At 35.0% G+C, this 20,927-nt stretch overlaps 1 protein-coding gene across 1 annotated transcript in view; it reads right to left on the bottom strand.

Annotated features, from left to right (window-relative positions):
- Nucleotides 1-20,927, bottom strand: part of LOC140135714 (dysbindin-like) — a 222,328-nt gene that overhangs the window by 181,774 nt on the left and 19,627 nt on the right. The window contains exon 4 of the mRNA XM_072157307.1: nt 9,871-9,906. Coding sequence (XP_072013408.1) covers nt 9,871-9,906 — 36 coding nt within the window. The remainder of the gene's footprint in view (nt 1-9,870; nt 9,907-20,927) is intronic.

Raw genomic sequence — 20,927 nt, 5'->3', positions numbered from 1 at the left:
TCTCTCAAAATTTAGCTCATGATTAATATTGCATAGCCTTTAGTAAAAAATGAAACTTTGCAACTTGCAATCAATGATTTCTGAAACCACTAATTTCAGTCACATTGAATTCAATTATTATTATTATTATGTACATTATTATTATGTTCATTATCCAACATTATTTTGACCTTTTCTATTACTGCCACCCCCCCCCAATGACCTTGTGAATTTAATATTCATTCATAACTGTGACGACCTTGAGACCATCCAATCAGAACAGATCAGAATCGATCAATACGCCATAGGTCATGACCTCCTGATTGTAAACATAAAACAAGCCAAAATCATGGCGAGATCGGGGACCATCGACGTAACATCGATCAAATAAACCTTGGTCTTGAATTTCTTAAGAAGTCCTGGCCTAAAAACCATGTTGTTTTTCAAGAGAAAACATATCAATCTTTGATATTCTGAAGTATAAAATTGTTGTGCAAAGTGGAACATCATTTATTTAGACTGTTTTTGCTATGGAAAAATACGGAAATTGTTCAATATTGCGAAGTGGGGTAAAGTAAAATCTCATTGAAAATATAATTTTCCCTCAGAATCATGTCCACAATATGATTAAATTGACTTTTTAAAACTATATTCTAACAAAACTACAATGAGTGTGATGAAATACGAACATTTTTCATGACTTTCGGTCCGTGTTTTGCACAAAAATTGAGGTCACAAAAATATGTGCACTTGCGCAAGGAAAAATAGTCCACTAGGAAATTCATTTACCCGATTCATTAGTTCAGATTTATTCAAGATTCAGACATGTTCTTGACCATTTTTTGACATTCCTCAACTATTTCTTTATTTAAATTGTAAAGAAATAGTTAAGAAAAGTTATGAAATAGTAAATAACTTCTGAATCTGAACTGAATCTTAAGAAGTTACCCTCCGTTGGTTTCCGCCACTTTTACGCAACTTAAATTATACAGACCAAAATAATCTCTAGCACACACAGGGTACCACAAAACAACTCGTTCATCGTGGCTTTTTTACCAAAAAATCATATTTTATCAACAGTATTTGAAATCTACCTGGAGTGCAATCGATTAAATAATAAATAAGCAAAATTTAGAAACAAATTTCAAGACCAAATATCAAACAGACAAACATCCTTAGCATAAAAACCAACGCCCAAATTGGCTCTCTAATTGTTGCGATCAGTTAGGCCCTTTTAGCTTCGCTCAGAGCCAAAAAGTGCCTTTTTGAGAAAAACGAGTAAAATAATAATTTTGCGTTGAGATGCGACCAAGTATTATTGTGCTATAGATGCAATAGGAAGTTGAATTGAGTTGAGGCTTTATGATTTTAAGAATCTGTGGTATTACAGATTATTTTGGTACCAAAATCGCAAAATGGCCAAAAGTGAGTTATATATGATCTATAAGTTCGCTTCTTCTTCTTTTCAGTTTTAAATGTAAAAACTATATTATGCAAGATGTAACATGAAGGCAAAGGGTGGGGCATTTTCAGTATTTTTTCACTATCCAATGACAATGTCATATGAGTAAGAAAATATTTGATACAGCTTGTATCCAATGACAATGTGCTGTATAAGCACTTATCCTCTTGTCCTCTTGTCCAAAAATCACTGGGGACAACCATATTGAGCTATGTACTTATCCCATGGACAACCACTATTTGAATTCTTTGCACTCAAAAACATAACATATATATTTTGGGGACAACCAAAATGTTTTGAGGACAAGCAGAATTCATGCTTTAGTTGTCCTCATGACAACCTCCATATTTTCCTTATTTCGGACACTGGCTGTGGGTAAATAAATTTTTGACAGTCTGTATCCAATGACAATGCGCTTGGGGTAAATATTTTTGATATAGCCTGTATCCAATGACAATGTGCTGTGGGTAAATGTTTTTGTGATATAGCCTGTATCCAATGACAATGTGCTGTGGGTAAATTTTTGTTAAATACAGCCTGTATCCAATGACAATGTGCCATGAGTAAATAATTTTTTGATACAGCCTGTATCCAATGACAATGTGCTGTGTGTAAATAAATTTTTGATATAGTCTGTATCCAATGACAATGTGCTGTGAGTAATGAATTTTTGATATAGCCTGTATCAAATGACAATATGCTGTGGGTAAATATTTTTTGATACAGTCTGTATCCAATGATGTGCTGTGGGTAAATGAATTTTTGATACAGCCTGTATCCAATGACAAATTAATGTGCTGTGAGCAAATAAATTTTTTGAAATCAGGAAGAAACTTATGATCTCTCTTTTAATATTAACCATCTGCAGCTGCACTGAATGTCTATTATTTATGACTAACCAGGTTAATATTAATTAAATTAATAAATCAAGATCAAATTAAACTTAAATTGAATTTTATGTCCACATTTTTTTTCTCCGATGGGGTTTTGAACCAGGGACCCCTAGGGTGCCAGACCAGGCGATAAAATTGCACACGACCTCACTGACCTGCAAGAATGATGCAGCAAAAATAAAATCCTGAAATCGATTAATTTCCTAGAAACATTCATGGCTCAAATCCATTATTTTGTCCATGCACGTAAGCCAAGGGTCAGTGAAAATGAGGAACACATAAAATATTGCAAGTTTGCCTGAGCTTGAAATTGAAGCCTATTCATTTCACAAGTCTTACAATGATAGTTTTAACATTTACACAATATCATGATGCTCTATGATACTGTGCTTATGGTAATGCAGAAGGATTAGGTAAACAAGAGCAATGATTCAATTTTGATGAAAGTAATTCATCTCTCAAGCTATAATATTTACAGTAATTTCTTGGCCAAACTGGAACACTATAAACGCTAGTGGCTCATGATAAACACACGCTGAATATAGCGTGGTACAGAAGAAAGCATACACGGGCCTTACATTGCGTACACGCTTAGTACGCTACATGGACGCAACGCGCATGTTCCAGTTTGGCCAAGAAATTACTGTAAATATTATAATAGTGTTTAGCTACATCTGATACTTCCCAAGTTTAATTTCATTAAGGGTCTTGGTCAATGAGAACATTGACTATAAAAAAAAAAGAGTATTATGATAAAACATTACAGTTCAATCAAATTGAAGTCTTTGCATGGTTACTTGAACATTTGAGATTTAACTCAGGTTAATTCAGTGTGTTAACTAGGGTTAATTCAGTGGTTAAACAGAGTTTTATGATTTAATTACCAGTTTAATCCAGTCAAGTCTTGGTGGTTCAGTTGAACCAAAGAGTCCGAAATGTTTTTGAACGCAATGGTGACAACAACTTCAGATCAGATAGTCAACAAAACTAAGGAATGGATAAGTTTCTATGATTTTCTATCACTGTTTACACTTGTAAAAGTTGTAATATATAGGATTTACTTATTGCACATGGTATAGCTTTAACTTGAGTGGCTAAAAAGTATTATGATTATTAAAAAAGCTAAAAAGTATTATGATTTCATTCAAGTTCAAATGTAAAGTTTTTGGGCTTCAGTGTGCATTTGAGACCAACCTTATTACCAATTCTGTGGTTAAAAAGAACATATGATTTCATTATATAGTTCACATAAAGTCTTTATTTTGGTTAATTCAGTGTTCTTAGCTCAATGGCATTGCCTCTATACTTCATGCAACTCAGGTAAATTCAGTGTACTCAGCTCCCGACAAGGCCTTTACTTCATATAACTCAGGTTTAATTCACTGCACTCAACTCAATGACATGCTATTTTACTTAAAATGCCTCTAATGCCTGGAAGGTTTTGTGCCCATCTGATTACAATCAGTAGCTGTATTTACACTGTTGTCAACTGTAACATAGATCATGACCAGGAGTGATAAAATGTGATTGTCAAGTTTACAAAGCAAGTCCATGTTTACAGACTCCCCATCCCCCATACATCATTTATCATTTAAAGCCAGAACACAATGTCTAAGCTTCACATAGAGATGTGAGTTAATTTTTAATGAAGGTTTTGCTGTAGTCTAAAAGAATTTATTTATTACAGTTATCTACACATACTGGATCAAGTGCAATAATACACATGCATGACGGGAAACAAAGCTAATTTGTTTGTTTGTTTGTTTGTTTACTTTAGTTCTTCTTTTGCCTGTGCTACTCATTCAGTGGATGTTTTAAGGTATCCTCTGTTCTTCCATGAGGCCTAATTTAAAGACCTCACCCGAAAATTGTCAAATTTAGATTAAAACCCTACAAAATTCACAACATTCAAATTTATGCAATACATAAATATTTATGAAGCAATGAAGTAGAAAATACAGTGGCGTAGGCAGCGTTTTAGTGTGAGGGGGGAAAGCCAAACTTTTGTCCCCATTTGTTAATTTTTTGTCCCATTGTGGGGTGGGAGGAATAGCCAATTTTTGACATGGCATAAACTTCATATAACTCTGGTGTCATTCACTGCACTCAACTCAATGACATGCTATTTTACTTTAAATGCCTCTCATATCTTGTTTTTACTTAAAATGCCTCTCATGCCTGTAAGGTTTTCTGCCCATCTGATTACAATCAGTAGCTGTATTTACACTGTTGTCAAGTGTAACATAGATCATGCCCAGCAGTGATAAAATGTGATTGTCAAGTTTACAAAGCAAGTCCATGTTTACAGATTCCCCATCCCATACATCATTTATCATTATAAGCCAGAACACAATGTCTAAGCTTCACATAGAGATGCGAGTTAATTTTTAATGAAGGTTTGAAAGTCAAGGTTTAACGGGTGTGCACAATTAACCTGTGGTCTAAAACAATTTAGATATTAATTTATTTATTACAGTTCTCTGTGCATACAATTGGATCAAGTACAAGACAAATACACATGCATGACGGGAAACAAAGCTAATTTGTTTGTTTGTTTGGTTTATTTCTTCTTTTGCCTGTGCTACTCATTCAGTGGATGTTTTAAGGTATCCTCTGTTCTTCCATGAGGCCTAATTTAAAGACCTCACCCGAAAATTGTCAAATTTAGATTAAAACCCTACAAAATTCACAACACTCAAATTTATGCAATACATAAATATTTATGAAGCAATAAATTAGAAAATACAGTGAAAATATATGTAAAGCCTGATGACCAGTATCATACAGTGGCGTAGCCAGCTTTTTAGTGTGAGGGGGAAAGCCAAACCATTTGTAAATTTTTTGTCCCATTGTGGGAGGAAAAACTCATTTTTAACATGGCATAAACTTCATAGAACTCCGGTTAATACACTGCACTCAACTCAATGACATGCCTCTCATTCTTGTAAGGTTTTCTGCCCATCTGATTACAAATACAATCAGTAGCTGTATTAACACTGTTGTCAAGTGTAACATAGATCATGACCAGCAGTGATAAAATGTGATTGTCAAGTTTACAAAGCAAGTCCATGTTTACAGACTCCCCATCCCCCATACATCATTTATCATTATAAGCCAGAACACAATGTCTAAGCTTCACATAGAGATGCGAATAACGGGTGTGCACAATTAAAGCCATATTATAACATTATCATACAAAATAGATTAGCATTTCTTTGCCATAAAATGTTAGTTTTTACTGTCATATCCCCTTTTATTTTTGAGCCGAACAACTACGGCAAAGCAAAGAAAATTGGAATATACTACCAGCGCACATGTCGCCAATACGTACCACTCCTTCGGTCATGTTATGGTACGACCCTTTGTTGTGTAGATCACCATCCCGCACGCCATATACTGTGTGTTATGAACATCGTGTATGTGTTCGACTAATAATTCCATCGTAATAATAAGACGTCGGTTCCAGCGCTTTATTCAAAATCTCGGATTTTGACAAAACTACATCACCTAGAGTCTTGACATTTGCAGGGTATATTGGTTTAATAAAGTACAATATAATCGTGTAAAAAAATGAATATTAAAAAATCAGTGAGGGCGTCCTCAACAGCAAATGTTATAATATGGCTTTAACCTGTGGTCTAAAATAATTTAGATTTTAATTTATTTATTACCTGGTTCTCTGTGCATACAATTGGATCAAGTACAAGACAAATACACATGCATGACGGGAAACAAAGCTAATTTAAAAGAGCTCACTCGAAAGTTGTCAAATTTACATTAAAAGCAGCAAAATACACAACACTAAAATGTATGCATTACATTAATATTATGAAGCAACATAGTAGAGTATGCAGTGAAATTAATACAATAAACTGGATCAAGTACAAGACAAATACATGTGCATGCTGGAAGCAAAGCTAATTTAAAGAGCTCACTCAAAAATTGTCAAATTTAGATTCAAACCATGCAAAATTCACAATACTCAAATTTATGCATTACATTAGAACTAGCCCCGTTCCACAAAGCGGAGCGAGCACTGAGCGTAGCTGTGATGGAATATCTTGGATCATCATCATACATAAGAGTACAGCACATCGTACAGAGGCTGTGCTACATTACATTAATAAAATATTGAAAACCCAGGCATAAGAATGACATTTTTGAAAACTGCCTGAATTAAAAAGCGAGTGAATTCTGTCTTAAAAGGCCCAAAACAAGCTGAAAAATATAAAAATGCATAAATTTGGACAACAAAACTGCCTGAATTCAGGCAAAAGCCTGAAAATTCTCATGCCTGAAAACCTGATGACCAGTATCATACAGTGGCGTAACCAGCTTTTTAGTGTGAGATGGCAAAGCCAAATTTTCGTCCCCGTTTGTTAATTTTTTGGCCTTTTGTGGGAGGAACAGCCAAATTTTCGTCCCTGTTTGTCAATTTTTTCCCTAATTTTAATCGTTTTAAGGTTAGTCTTACCCCTGGAATTATCAAAACTTTTGGGCCTCATAACTGCCAAATTGTTGGTCTAAATACATTGTGCATAATCAAGGTGACCTTCAGGCCTAGGGTTGTAAAATTCCGGGGAATATTCGGAGTGGAAAGTTTCCCCCGGAAATTTTGGGAATAAACGGGAATTAACGGGAATTTTCGGGAATTTTCAGGAATATTCGGGAATTTTCATTCAAATCTAAAAATCAAAGTTTAAACAGGGGAATCACTGTGTAGATTAGGGTATTGGACTAATTTATAAGAGCATACAATCATAATAAAGAACTTCAAGAATGATCAATATCCATTTTTATCAAAGAAAATAATCGCCAATTATGTTTCGATGTCAAAACATAAATTTTACAGCATTCATATTCATTATTCAAGAAATATAGTATCACATGTGCTGTTAAAATATTTAACAAAATGATATCTGAAAATGATAAGAAAATTTTCCATTTTTATAGCAATTTGAAGAGGTTTGATTGAGGAAGTCAATTATATGACATGGCAAGTTACATCGTCAATCAAAATGACTCCCATATTCTAAAGGCAAAATAAATAGGAATGTTTGTCTCAGTGACTCAAAGCTATTGAAAAATCTCAACTGCATACATTTTTGGTTAAGAAATAGCAATGAACTATTACCTAATAAGAAAGGCCACCGGCAATGAATTCATAGTTTCCTCTTGGAGCGCTTGTCATTTTTCAAAACTGGCCAAAACTTTCATTATTTTCATTTAAATCTCAATTTTATTGAAGTTGATGTCATTATGAAAGTGTTTAGTCAGTTATGTTTGTCTCATCCTTGTAAGCATTTTAGCAGTGTTTTGCTGCAGTAGCGGTAGAGTGTGTGCTAAATAATGGAAATTTAAAATCCTCATGACTTTCCGATTTTTATTTCACTATATGAGCAAAATGAACCTATGATATGCTGCAGTAACATTTGGAACATGTTTTATGTTTGAATCCAATCCTCTACAAATAGCAAATAATGAAATGATGCCAAATAATGAATAATGAAATGTGACCTCATCCCCTTTTCAAGATCTCCAAGAGGAAACTAGAAATGCATTGCCCATGGCCTAATGGTAATTGGGAATTCCCAAAATATGCAACATTTTATGATGAAAATGTGCAACATTTTAGGATGAAAATATGCAAGATGCTGGACTTGGAAAGTCCCACATAAAAAAAATCTTTGTCGTTTTTTTAATACTGAAAATCTGTGGTAAAAGAACGTAAGGCCTATTCTTCATTGGTAGCACCTATCTGATAGTAAACATCATGCATATGTTGTGAAAAGATTAAATTTGCTTTCAATTTGCTTTCTCAATGATTAAATATTAAAATACAAGTTAAAAACATAATAAAAGCCAATAATTCAAATTTCCCAAAATTCCCGGGGCCTTCAAAATTCCCAGAAACTTTCCGGGAAACTTTCCAAAATTCCCGGAAACTTTCCACCCCTTTACAACCCTATTCAGGCCTTATATTGAGTATACCTGGTCCGGTGGTCCCAAAGATGGGCCCTATGGTTCTGTAGTTTGTAGTGTAAAATACTGGAAACATCAGGAACCAAAACTGGGCAACCATGGGGTAAAAAGCCTGGGTGCCTGCTTAAAGGTCCGTAACCCGATCGACAGCATCATCCCCGATTTTTTCATTGTTGATGAGGTTTTGGTATCACATAATAGATACTATTTTTCTCATTACTATCCTGAAATTTGACGCTCCAAGTCGATGTATTTCGGAGAAATCATGAATCACAGCGTTTTTACAGGTTACCAGTTTGTAAACAATAAAAATTTCTTCGGATCATGGGAAGAGAAAAAGCGAACTACGCTAAGTGTAGTCTCGCTGCCAGACTGTATGTGGCTATCACGAGGATCGACGAGTGTCAGACCGACGCAAACTGGCTGTGTAGGAGACTACGCTAAGTGCTGAGGAGACGGTCCGCCGTATATAATTAAAACAATTCCTTGATTATTTCAGTTGGTGAAATAGCTCAATTGGCTAGCGCGCCGTTCTTTTTTACCGAGAGGTACCGGTTCAAAACCCGGTATCGGAAGGTTTTTTCCTCTCCATTTTAACCCAAACTTTTTTATATTCATTTGAAATGTACATATTGCAGGGAAATATATTGTTTCCTTTTTTTTCTGAAACATGTACGAAAAAAACAAAACAAAAAAAAAAAAAAATATTTTCCGTTCAATACGGGCCGGGCATTGCAGCATGTCAGCATTAAATCATCTGAACGGGAATTGTTGTTGTTGCATGCCTACCCAGAATGCAATTCACGTATACAAGGTATTGGATTGCAAATTTGGCTATTTATTCACATTTACGCTGAAAATGCTCTCGCTTTTTTCACAAAGCAGCATAAAGGGGGAGATATTTGATATTATTATGTAATTTTAAAGACAATCCATATCCAAAACCAATAGGGTTACCCCCCTTTAATACCCCCAAACTAATTTGAAGATGAAGCCAAAAGAAACTTTCATTAATAATGTCAATTATTATCCAATTCATCAGCTTTTAAAACACCAGAAAGGGACAACAGGCATCAGTGGTGTAGCGTCAGAGGAGCATGTGGCTCCCCCAATCAATCTCAAAATTTAGAAAATCCCATAGGAAAATTGCTGAAAAAATGGCTTGTGCCCCCCAATCAGACTCGGTCCCCCCACCCCCTCAATCATGGTCAGTGCCCCTCCCCAATATGATGACCCACGCTACGCCACTGACAGGCATGCAACCAGTGTGGTTGCTGGTTGTCTGGTAATTTAATGGGCATGCCAGGAAAAAAATGGGGAATTTAGAGCTTCTTCCTGGTAAATTTAGTCATAATGTTGAGGAAAATTTTGCATCTATGAATAAAAAAAATGAGATAATAAAATAATGGGAAATCATGCTTTGTAGGATGGAAATTTGTTCCGTCTTCCCAGGAAATAAACATTTTTTCAGCTCTGGTAATGGAGTTTTGTTCTGGATGGGAAGAAAACAGCAACTCTAACATGTATTATAAATTTTCAGTGTACTTAACTTACCCATCAGGAAATTGGTAGTGAAGATCACCAGTTTGGCTGTATAAAAAAAGAAAAGAAAATGTATTGTGCATACATATCAAAAATAATTTTAAAACTGAATTTTTCAGAGAAACAATTTCCATCATTGTGCAGCACTGTTGTTAGACTGACTGATGATTCTCTAGTATATCACTAAAAATATAAGAATAGTACCAATTTGTGGGATAGGCTTTTATGACAGGAGTTCATAACAATTGATGGCTCTGAAAAGAGCTGTTCACTGAAGACTGCCCCTTGTGAACAGTGAACAAGCAGACCTAGCCTATCTGCTAATTGTAAAGTTTTTGGTGGCTCTGAAAAGAGCCATTTACTGAAGATTGCCTCGTGCCAACAGAGAACAAGTAGACCTCACCTCTCTGCTATTGTAAAAAGGTTTGTTCATGCTGGATTGTACATCTCTCATGCTATATGTGACGTGTCATGTCAAAAGGAGACATGTTTGTTTGGTCAGGTTATCAATTTTGAGGTTTTTACATTATCTTAAACATAGAGATATTTTGCTTCACAATGTCGTTTTCCCCAATGAAATCAGACATTCTTAAGTGAAGATATTGAGTTCGTAAGTTATGGTATTAATTGGAAATTGAGATATATCAGCCTTTCAAAATATTATTGACAATGTTGAGAGTAGGAATTACCTTGAAAAATGTCTCAAAAAATACAAGATGCCAGTTATATTCCGGTCTGAAACTCTTGGACAATATTTTAAACATTAATAACATCACAAATCCGCAACAAACCAAAATTGTGAAAAAATCACCCCGGGCAGATTTTTTGGCTATTTCTCCATTTACGGTCCTGCCCAAAAGTGCCTCCTTTTGACATGACACGTCACATACAGGGTGTCCCAGAATGATTTGTACCGGGAAAGATGGAATTGTTTAGGTATGAACGGCATTTATTTTGGTCATATTGTTTTGCATTTTAAGGGATCCAAAATGAGCGTTTACTGCTTTTCGACAGTATTTTTTGTGGGACATGAGAGCACCTCAGACCTATCGAATTGTATTCTGAATACTGAAACATGTCTTTCTGATATCAAATAATTTCATTCATTTTTTTAAATCACAATATAATACAAATTTTATGACAAATTATAAAAATTTGATATTTTTCAAAGTTTTGATATATAACAGTCCTAAAGTAAATTATATAAATCTAATGATATATTCTTAAAGTGTATGTAGCAGGGAGGAAAAGCCGACGGTCAATTGAAAATTTTGACCTTTCATATTGAAGATATGGATTTTTTTCCCCAAAAGACCTAATTTTTTTTGGTGTTTTGGGAAAAAATCCATATCTTCAATAATGTAAAGGTCAAAATTTTCAATTGATCGTCGGCTTTTCATCCCACCTACATACACTTTAAGTATAAATCATCAGATTTATAAAGTTTACTTCAAGTACTGTTAAATATCAAAAATATCAATTTTAATGATTTGCCATAAAATGTGTATGAAATTGCGAATTTCAAAAATCAAAATTATTTGATATCAGAATGACATTCTTCGTATTCAGAATGCAATTCGATATGTCTGATGTGCTCTAATGTCCCAAAATAAATACTGTCCAAACGTTCATACCCCAGCCCTTAAGTTGTACACATATTTAGCTTTCTCAGATTTTTTAGATTTTAAAAATTGGACGTTTCTAGTAGAAGTTAGAGAGGATTGCGTAAAAATGGTGAATTCCAAGTTTTGACAAAGCAAATTTTGAAAATCTGTAAAATTACTAACCGTTCAGCACGAAGTTATTTGGAAAATGTTATGCAGTATATTTGTTGTGTCCTGTTCTTACTTCTACTAAATAGTCGATATCTGTCGTTTATTTATGATGTTACGAAACAATCCTTGTATGGAATAAAGGATTTGCTACGCTTGAGTGACCTTAAACTATTCTTTCTTTGGTGGCAGTTTTGAAGCCAATTATTGTGGTGTGTGAGTTTCATCATTTGAAATGCCGGCAGAGATGGCTTTTTTCACAAAAGTATAGAGTAGGTTCGTCCTTAGTGTCACAGCATGCATTTATGTCCACAGTATATTGGCAAACCCACAGCTACGTGACGAAGAAGATTAAAATTTACTGCGGAGGGTGCTTGAGGAAGTTATATCCTCTGTAATAATTACATTTTTGGGTAAAAATTGGGGTAAAAATCACATAAAAAATATGTTTTTCAACCTAAATATCTAATGTCATATTGAAATGTTTCACTTAATCCCATATCAAGTATTATTTGGCATTGTAAGCTCTACATCTGTGCCAAATTTGGTGTATTTCCTATAAAAGAATGTAAGATTTCTCCAATATATTGCACAGTGCGGCTGGACGATGGTGATAAAGGATCCATTATGATGCCTTTGCACTGTAAATTACACACATGCCGTTTTCGTCCATTTTCAGTAATAGCGATGTCACACGAAAACGAATCAAGCTATGTCCATGAAAGTCACAGAATAAGTAGGAGACATATGTGGCAATGTATTGCACTTATTAGGATTAGATACACTGTTGACTATATATTTTTGATATTTTGTTCAAACACGGTATAAATCATTCTGGGACACCTTGTATATGCCTGTACATTCATTTTTTATATAAAAGACCCCAGAATTTCTACAGATACTGGTTTACTGGCTAGAGCTATTATGAAAAATGTTTAGTGGTGGTGACAAATCTTGGTTAGGCGATGAAAAAAAATCAGGGCGTAACTGACTCTGATTGTGCTTTTTGGAAACATTTGTTTAACTTTTTCCTAAAATCATGTAAAAACAGCTGTTATGGACTAAAATTTATTGACATTAAACATATATATAGGCAATAGTTTGACAGTAATTTCATTGAAACTTTGTTTACAAAACATAATTATCCTCCTGTTGTGTATGATTTGCTTTCCATCCAGGGATTTTCACTCAGATTTTCAGGTTACCCCCCGGGCTATATATTAAAGCCAGGCATGAGACTGCACTTTCCAAAAAAAACTGAAAGAACTGAAAATGGGTGTGAAATTGAGAAAAAGTACCAAAAACAAGTTGAAATGAAATAAAGTTGGAAAAATTTTGACTAAAAAAACCTGAATTCAGTTTTAAAATTGAAAATTCTCATGCCTATATAGCATGGAAGACCCCCGGGGGGGCCACTCAAATATATTGCTGTAAGCATGCGTGACCAAAAAAATGCGTGAAAAGGGGTGTTTTTTCTTGGCGGGGCATGTTACGCACGTGACACGTTAAGGGGGCAAAAAACGGTGATTTTCATGAAAAGGGGTAGTTTTAAAATCGTTTGTAACGTATTTAGGGTACTACCATTCGCTTTTCAAATGAATCTGCCGAAACTCCGATTCCGAAAAAAAGTTTATTCCAGTGCCGAAATTTCCCGATATAAATGTTTACAGCATACTCCAAACCTAGAGTGTCACTATGTTATGCAAATATATTTCATGACGTGTTAGATGTGATTTAAACATAGCCATGTACTTCTATGTAAAATACCGTTTAGATAAAAAAAACCATGCATATTAATTAATGACGTCATGTAAATGTTGCTTGAATTATGATGGGTATAGTTCAGTGGGCAAACGGGGAGACGAAAATCTGGGACGAAAATATCATGTATTTCAAGGACCTTTATAGATTCCTCACATTATTTACTACCCCTGCTGGTAGATTTGTGAGTTTTCCCTTCTCTGGATTACTTTAGGAAATTATATTTGCAGTAGAAAGCATGGAAAGGGCACACGATATCGGGACACGATAATCAACTTTAGGTGCCAAATTCGGAACAAAATACGATGTGAATTACTGCATAACGGTGCCTCATGATGCAGTCATGTCTACAGTAGAATTCAATTCGACCTTTGCAGGACTTAAACCCCATTAAAAGCTATTAAACCAAGATAACACTCATTGAAAACAGCTCAACTGATTAAATCATATCTTCTCTGGTAAAATACACACAACATATTTTTCTGCTTTACACGTACAATGGAGCAATGAGCTGGGATTATACTTTCAGTTGGGTGAACGATTATAAAGCTTAGCGCTAGAGAACAATTGTGTGTGGTCTTTGTTTACTTAAAATGAGACAATACGTGCTTATTGTTAACCAGCGTTCTTGAAAATGAGAAACATGGTGGTTTGCAGACTTAACACGGTTTGGAAATAATTTCTTCATATTTTTTGGTGTTATCTGTCGATTAAATAGACTTCCTAAAACACCAAAGTATGCATATTTCCAAACATCTAAATTAGCTAAAATTTAGGACATGTTACAAAACTATATTGTCTAGAATTTTAGAAGAGTACTTTTAATATTGGCCGGTTATTTTTCACACAGCGACGTTAACTAGGCAATGTACTATTACCTATAACATTAACTAAAACACCAAAATACGCATATTTCCAAACATCTATATTAGTTAAAAATTTAGGACATGTTACAAAACTATATTTTCTAGAACTTTAGAAGAGTACTTAATATTGGCCGGTTATTTTTCACACAGCGACGTTAACTAGGCATATCCCCATACTTTTAACGTAGGCTATTTGTAGAGGTCACGCGTCAATGGGAAAGAGCACTGTGTATTGTGTATAGGAAAACGGACAGTAACTGCAGTATGTCTGGATAAATTATGCTGTATATTGGTGGGGATATTGGTATTTTATATTCTCACAAAACTACTTAACGAGTATCCAATCAGATTCATGTAACAAGCTACGAATCTGAAGGCCTCATGGTACACTCTGAATTCATCGTGTCATTAGGCCTATTTATATTTTAAAGTGGTATGATATTCCGGAGGGGGGGGGGGTATAGTCCGGGAAGACTTTTAGGGCGAGTTTCCCGACAGGAGTCTTATTAAGCCGTAGTCTTAAGGTGGCCTTGAGGCTACTAAGCCTAGCCCGCTCTCGAAGCCCGAGTCTTAACTCTAGCCGGATTTCTTCAACGCAAATTCAACCTAGTCTTAGTGGCCTTGCAGGCTTAACGCTTGACAACCTCGTCCCTTTCAACCAGCGACTTAATTGTATAGGCTGTTGGAGGTAGATGTACATAAGCTGTGGTCCTCACGGTTCACCGTACTAACAAGGTTGCCGTCTCATTATCGCAATGTTCCCGGCGCAAAGACTAGCCTGGACCCGCGGTCTTGTGCTTGGCTTATACCGTACACAAAGTTGATACAAGAATATTGTATCTGTTTTTTGTGTCTTTTATGTATTATTTTATTTCCACTTGACTTTTTATGAGTCCAACTTGTATGAATGATACGTCTATGTTTTATACTCGTGATTTTTTCTTTGCATCCCAAAAAGGGTAAAACTGTAAGCCTAATGGAAAGGAATCTGTGATTCCCCTAAAAAGGAAAGCAACCAACATGCTATCTACTGCTGATATCAGTAGTCTTCTCAGATCTCACATGAAGTTATCTGTTGGTACAATATTTATAATTATTTAAGTAGAAGATATAGCAATATTATATGCATCTTATCCGGAAATTCAGTTTTAATACTGCATGCATTATTGTTTCGTGTCAAATATTTACTATGGTTGATGCTATATCTTTACCAATTTTGTCCTTCTTCTATTGTATTAAATTGATGTCCAACCTGGTATAATATAGGCACTCCAAAATAATATTGTAATAGGCCTACTTATGAAAAGTACCAAGTATCAAACTATTAAGGCTTGGAATCATATAGGTCTTCATGATGATGATGATGATGATGATGATGATGATCATGATCATGATCATGATGATCATGATCATGATGATCACGATGATGATGAAAGAATTTTTTTTAAATTATATTCGTTGTTAAAAAAAACATCATTCAAAATGAGTTGGTCTTATGATAGCAACCTGCAGCTACTTAAAAAATTCAACTAACTACGAGGGCTGGTCAATAAGTTCCCGCAACTATGGTGTATCTCCGCTAATGCATGACTTGGCACTCTGTTACTTACGCTAAATTCAAGTTTGTACTTTTGTCTTTCAAAACAAATATGTAAAAGTGATGCTGAATGCTTGATTGCGTAATGGCATTAGCATAAACACAATAGCGTATGGGCACTGCCTGATTTATGGTGAAAAGTAGTCAAGAAAATCTCGCGCCAAACTGAGGTATTGTTACATAATTCCAAATATCTCGAGAATAAAAGTATAGAATCTTGCACGGTTTTTGCAGCTTTATAAACCGATAACATAGGCATGATGCTGGACTCTTTTTAGACATATACCATTTTTATTAAAGAAAAGAAATCATGTTGAATATCTCCAATTATGAGTAGGCTTTATCACCCATTGTTCTTTACATAATAAGAGATAGAAAGATTAATCGATGACAAAATTTAACCAATGGTACCTGGTTTGATTGGGTATCTGGGCAATTCCAAGCGTTGCGGAATGATGCAAACTGCCTTTGTACGAATTTCTTTTTGATGCAGCAGCCAAATATGTATTAACAGCACAAAGTGAATAGCATAATGTTAAAGTATTTTTGGTTAGTGAATGATTAAAGTAGGAGAAACTTTTCCAAACCACCCTAATTTCCTAATTTGCATATGCAAAGTTCAAGCGTTCTTGGAATGATGCGCACAGGACCAGTATTTTTTGCACTAAAACATTTTTGACAAACTCTGTGAGTTTAGTAATCTGAGATATTAAATTTGCCACTTAATCTAAACCTTAGGATGTAAACTGACAATTGTCAGTATCGATTTAAAAAAAAATTGGGCATCGTCTCTTTATGCCAAATTTTCCGACACTAGGTCACGTTATGGAATGATGCAAGGAGCGTTATGGAATGATGCTGTGTGTAAAATCCCATGGAAAATGAAAAGCAGTCCATGTTTGAAAATAAACATAAATAGATCAATAAATTTGAGTAAATTGTGTTTTATATACTTGGCTACTTATGTTAGCTGACAAATATCAATATTTATCCAAAAATATTTATCACCGATTTTTTTAATCAGATAACATGTGTTGCATGGTCACATTTTGAAACTAAAATTATGTCAACATTTTGCTAGTCTAAAATTCTTGGAAGTGAAATTTAGCACTGGGTGTTAGCCATAGGATGTAACATAACAACTATCACCATCTATCAAGAAATAATCATCACTGTTTTTATTTTATCGTAAATTTAAAGAAAAAATCCTTGCAATCCATGAATCCTTATGGCGTTATGGAATGATGCAGGGGTTTTGTGGAGTTATGTCACTTACAATGGTTCAGGCAATGCTGAAACATCAATTACTGTAAAGATAATTCTGTGCAATGCATTTCAGAAAGTTCTAACCCAAAATTGTGAATATTTTTTTTCAAACGGGCACATTATGAATTATGCATCATTCCGCATGTTGCGGAATGATGCAACTTTAATTGGTCGTTACCGCCGCAAATTAGACTTTTGAAAATTATTTTTGGGTCATCGGATAGGGATGAATAAATTTGCTTTGCATTCTAGTTTCAATGAAAATCAACCTTATTTTAAAATTGCAGTGGTAATAAATGATACTTTTTGCGTTATGGAATGATGCTTTTAATCGTAAAATTGGTACTCAAACAATGCTGACGAAGCTACACGTTATAAAATTTGAAAATTTCTGGTGTTTATATTTTGAGCTACTTATAAACTTTATATTCACATGCATAATTTGTTTCCAAAATTTTACAGTACAGAGCAGTTGCTGTGTTTTTTAGTTTTGCTGCTTTTACCAGTCAAGAATATGCAAATTTATGCAAATTAGGATGTTTTTCTAACAATGGACACCATTTCCTCTTAAAAAAGTACGTTTTCAGAAAATATAGCTTTTTAGCTACAATATGAGACCAAAATCACATACTTGACTTGATTTTTAAATTTTGACAATTTGGGCGAGATTGCTTGGAATTGACCATCTACTGATTATAAAAAAGGGAGGTCCCAGTGGTGAAACCATAAACATTTCTTTCTTAATGAACCCTTAATTTCAAAAGGTCTTGTTTTGTAATTAAAATAGCACACCATAGAGAGTCTCTGGATTGAATAAGAAATTTGAATTTCGAAAGGTGTGTCTAATTTTAGCATAGGACTTGGTATAGCAATTCACTCACACAGCTACTGTTACACAAACCTTGTATTAGTCATATTTTTAGCGCGTTTTTGATGAATTTTACTTTTTTCATACATTTTGGTACTTTCAATAATGCATACCATCAACGCATGCGCATATTGCTATTTTTGTTGCAACAAATTCTATTGTCCTGACTATGATCTCTAATACCATACCAATAACCAGGGACAGGCGATTTGCGCGGAACTTTTTTTCCGCGCAATTCCGCGCAATTGGGTATTTTTTTTCCTATGGGCAGGGATACATGATTTGCACTGAAAAAAGAGTTCCCGCAATTCCGCGCAATTTGCTATTTTTTTCCGCGCAAATCGCCTGTCCCTGCCAATAACCATATTTGGTTTTGTTTTATTTTGGAGATAATTTGGATTCTTTCTTCTGCCGTGTGGGCTCTTTTTCGCGATTTTCACACCATTTTTGCTTGTTGTTATAGGCCTATTTTTGGTGAAGTTCAAAGACGGTCCCTTTCCTCATCTGTTGACGGATACATTTCTTCTTTCACAATTATCAATTGAATATACTCAGATTACCTCATAACAAAAATAAGGTTTGTAAACTGCTTTGGTCCTTACTTCTGCTTCTTTTTATTACACGTTCCTCAAAGCCAATTCAAATTTCTCGCCAATGTTGACAATTGTCAGTGTACATATAGCAATGACTTTATGCAAATGAGATTACGTAATTAAAGGTACTCTGATACTAATTGTTGGGCGTTTTGAAAGACAAAGGTACAAACTTTATTGATCGTAAGTAACAGTCATCTAAGTCATGCATGAGCGGAGATAAATAATGGTTGCGGGATATTATTGACCAACCCTCGTAAAATGAACACTAAAATAAAATGCTGAAATGTTCAACTAAATTACTTACCCACAGTGGCGTAACTAGACATTTTCATTTGGGTGTGGGGTGGGGGAAAGCGGGGGAAACATAATAATTGAGGGGCAGGCATCGTTCATGCTGTTTGGGTTTGTAAGGGGTGGAGTGGGTCTGAGGAGTTATGGGATCTGCTTGGAATCTGGGTAGATTTCTTTTTGACATGGGGGGGGGAGGTGGGATTGAAAAAAAAAATGGTACAAATGCCATATTTAAGGTATTAAAGCTGGTGACATATAGGCCAATGGTACAAAAGTGGGATAAATGCAATTTATTTAACCTTAAAATGACCAAATAATGAGGTTAATTAATAACTCTCAGAAGTAGGCCTAATTTACCTTTTTCATGGGGCGCAAGAGCTCCTCCGCCCCCCTAGTTACTGCCGACTGCTTACTCATGTTAAGGGTAGACGAGGTATTGTTGGTCGAAGCAACCTAAAAATCGATTTTCATTATCTAGATCAATATATTATTGAAAAATAACACCTTGATGTTTTGCAAAAGTTCATTCTACAAATCTTATATTTTGCAAACTTGCTTAATTTATTGTTGTTAATGAGTTGTGTACGTTTTACAAAAGTGTTGTTGTTTCAGCTCTCTTTACAACGTAACTCAAGAACCGCAGCACGTATAAAAGTATATCTGTGATATTTTAATTCTTCTACGCACGCGCTATGAATTGAGCAATACAGTTTTTGCCAAAGCTCACTACCATTCGTAAGATGCTATGAACTACCAAATCACAACAGTTTAAAATAATTAATAACCTTAATCGAAAGACCGTCAAAAATATGAAAGATAAACTTTGCGTTACAATTTAAATAATTTGTAAATTGAAATATAGACCAAGGCTTACGACCTAAGACCTGCTCTGAGGCAGGGCCAAGAAAAGCCGCTGTAAGCCAGGTCTAACAGGCTTGCGTAGACTACGGCTACAGAAGACTGATTTCGAGAAATGCACATTTTACTGAAGCCTGGGGCTAATCCTACAAGCCTGGCCCACGGGCTAACGAAGCCTCGAGGCTATGGTAGCCGTGCTTCGGGAAATACGTTTTCAGTTAAGCCTGGTCTTACGACCTCTTAAGCCTTGAGGCTAGACAAGCCAATTGCTAAGCCACCCGTCGAGAAATTCGCCCTTAGTGTTCAATGACAAGTTAGTAGGCCTACAAAAAATTGTTCAATTTGTCAAAATCCATCAAAACTTGTAAAGTGGGTCACATTCAGACAAAAACTTGTTTAGGGGGTCAAAATTAGACAAAAACTTGTTTAGGGGGTCAAAATTAGACAAAAACTTTGTCAAATTTTTGGGGAAAGCGCGCTAAAAACGTGCTTAGAGGGTCATTTTGCTCACAGAGGAAAACTTGTTTAGGGGGTGTTCGAAAAAAATTTGGTCACGCATGCGTACACTCTCATATTTGAGTGGCCCCCCCGGGGGAAGACCTAAACCAACCTAGAGAAATGAACTATATATTCCACTTTAAATCCATACACACCATATGGAAGACATGGCCTTAATCTTCTACATAGGGAATGTCAATTTCAAACAGGATTACCTGAATGTGTGGCTCCATTTGAAATCTACACCCCCTGTGTGAGATTAAGGAATGTCTTCCATAAAGGGTGTAAGGATTTCCCAACATGTATCAGTGTTAAGTGCTCCACAGACTCCGAGTATTAGACGTACAATATTGTATGTAACATATCTATGTTATTTTCTATTGCCATTCTAATTCCAGTAATGTTTAAGTTCTAACGAATGTTTGATGACGAAAAATCGATAATATGTTACATATAATATCTAGCAGAAATATATTATCGATTTTACGTCATCAAACATTCGTTAGAAATTAAACATTATTGGAAATAGAATGTCAATAGATTAAACAACGTAGATATGTAACATACAATATTTTACGTACAATAAAAAGTCTGAATACTGCTTTAGTCCATGCAATGAGTCTACCCAGGGAGGTTTGCTATAGACCTATAGGCTATATTGAAATAAATATTCACATCAGAGCCCAGTTGTCTTTA

The sequence above is a fragment of the Amphiura filiformis genome, chromosome 16 (assembly GCF_039555335.1).
Source record: "Amphiura filiformis chromosome 16, Afil_fr2py, whole genome shotgun sequence".
NCBI lineage: Eukaryota > Metazoa > Echinodermata > Ophiuroidea > Amphilepidida > Amphiuridae > Amphiura > Amphiura filiformis.
The sequence above is the reverse complement of the archived record's forward strand: the minus strand, read 5'-3'. Positions and strand labels throughout refer to the sequence as shown.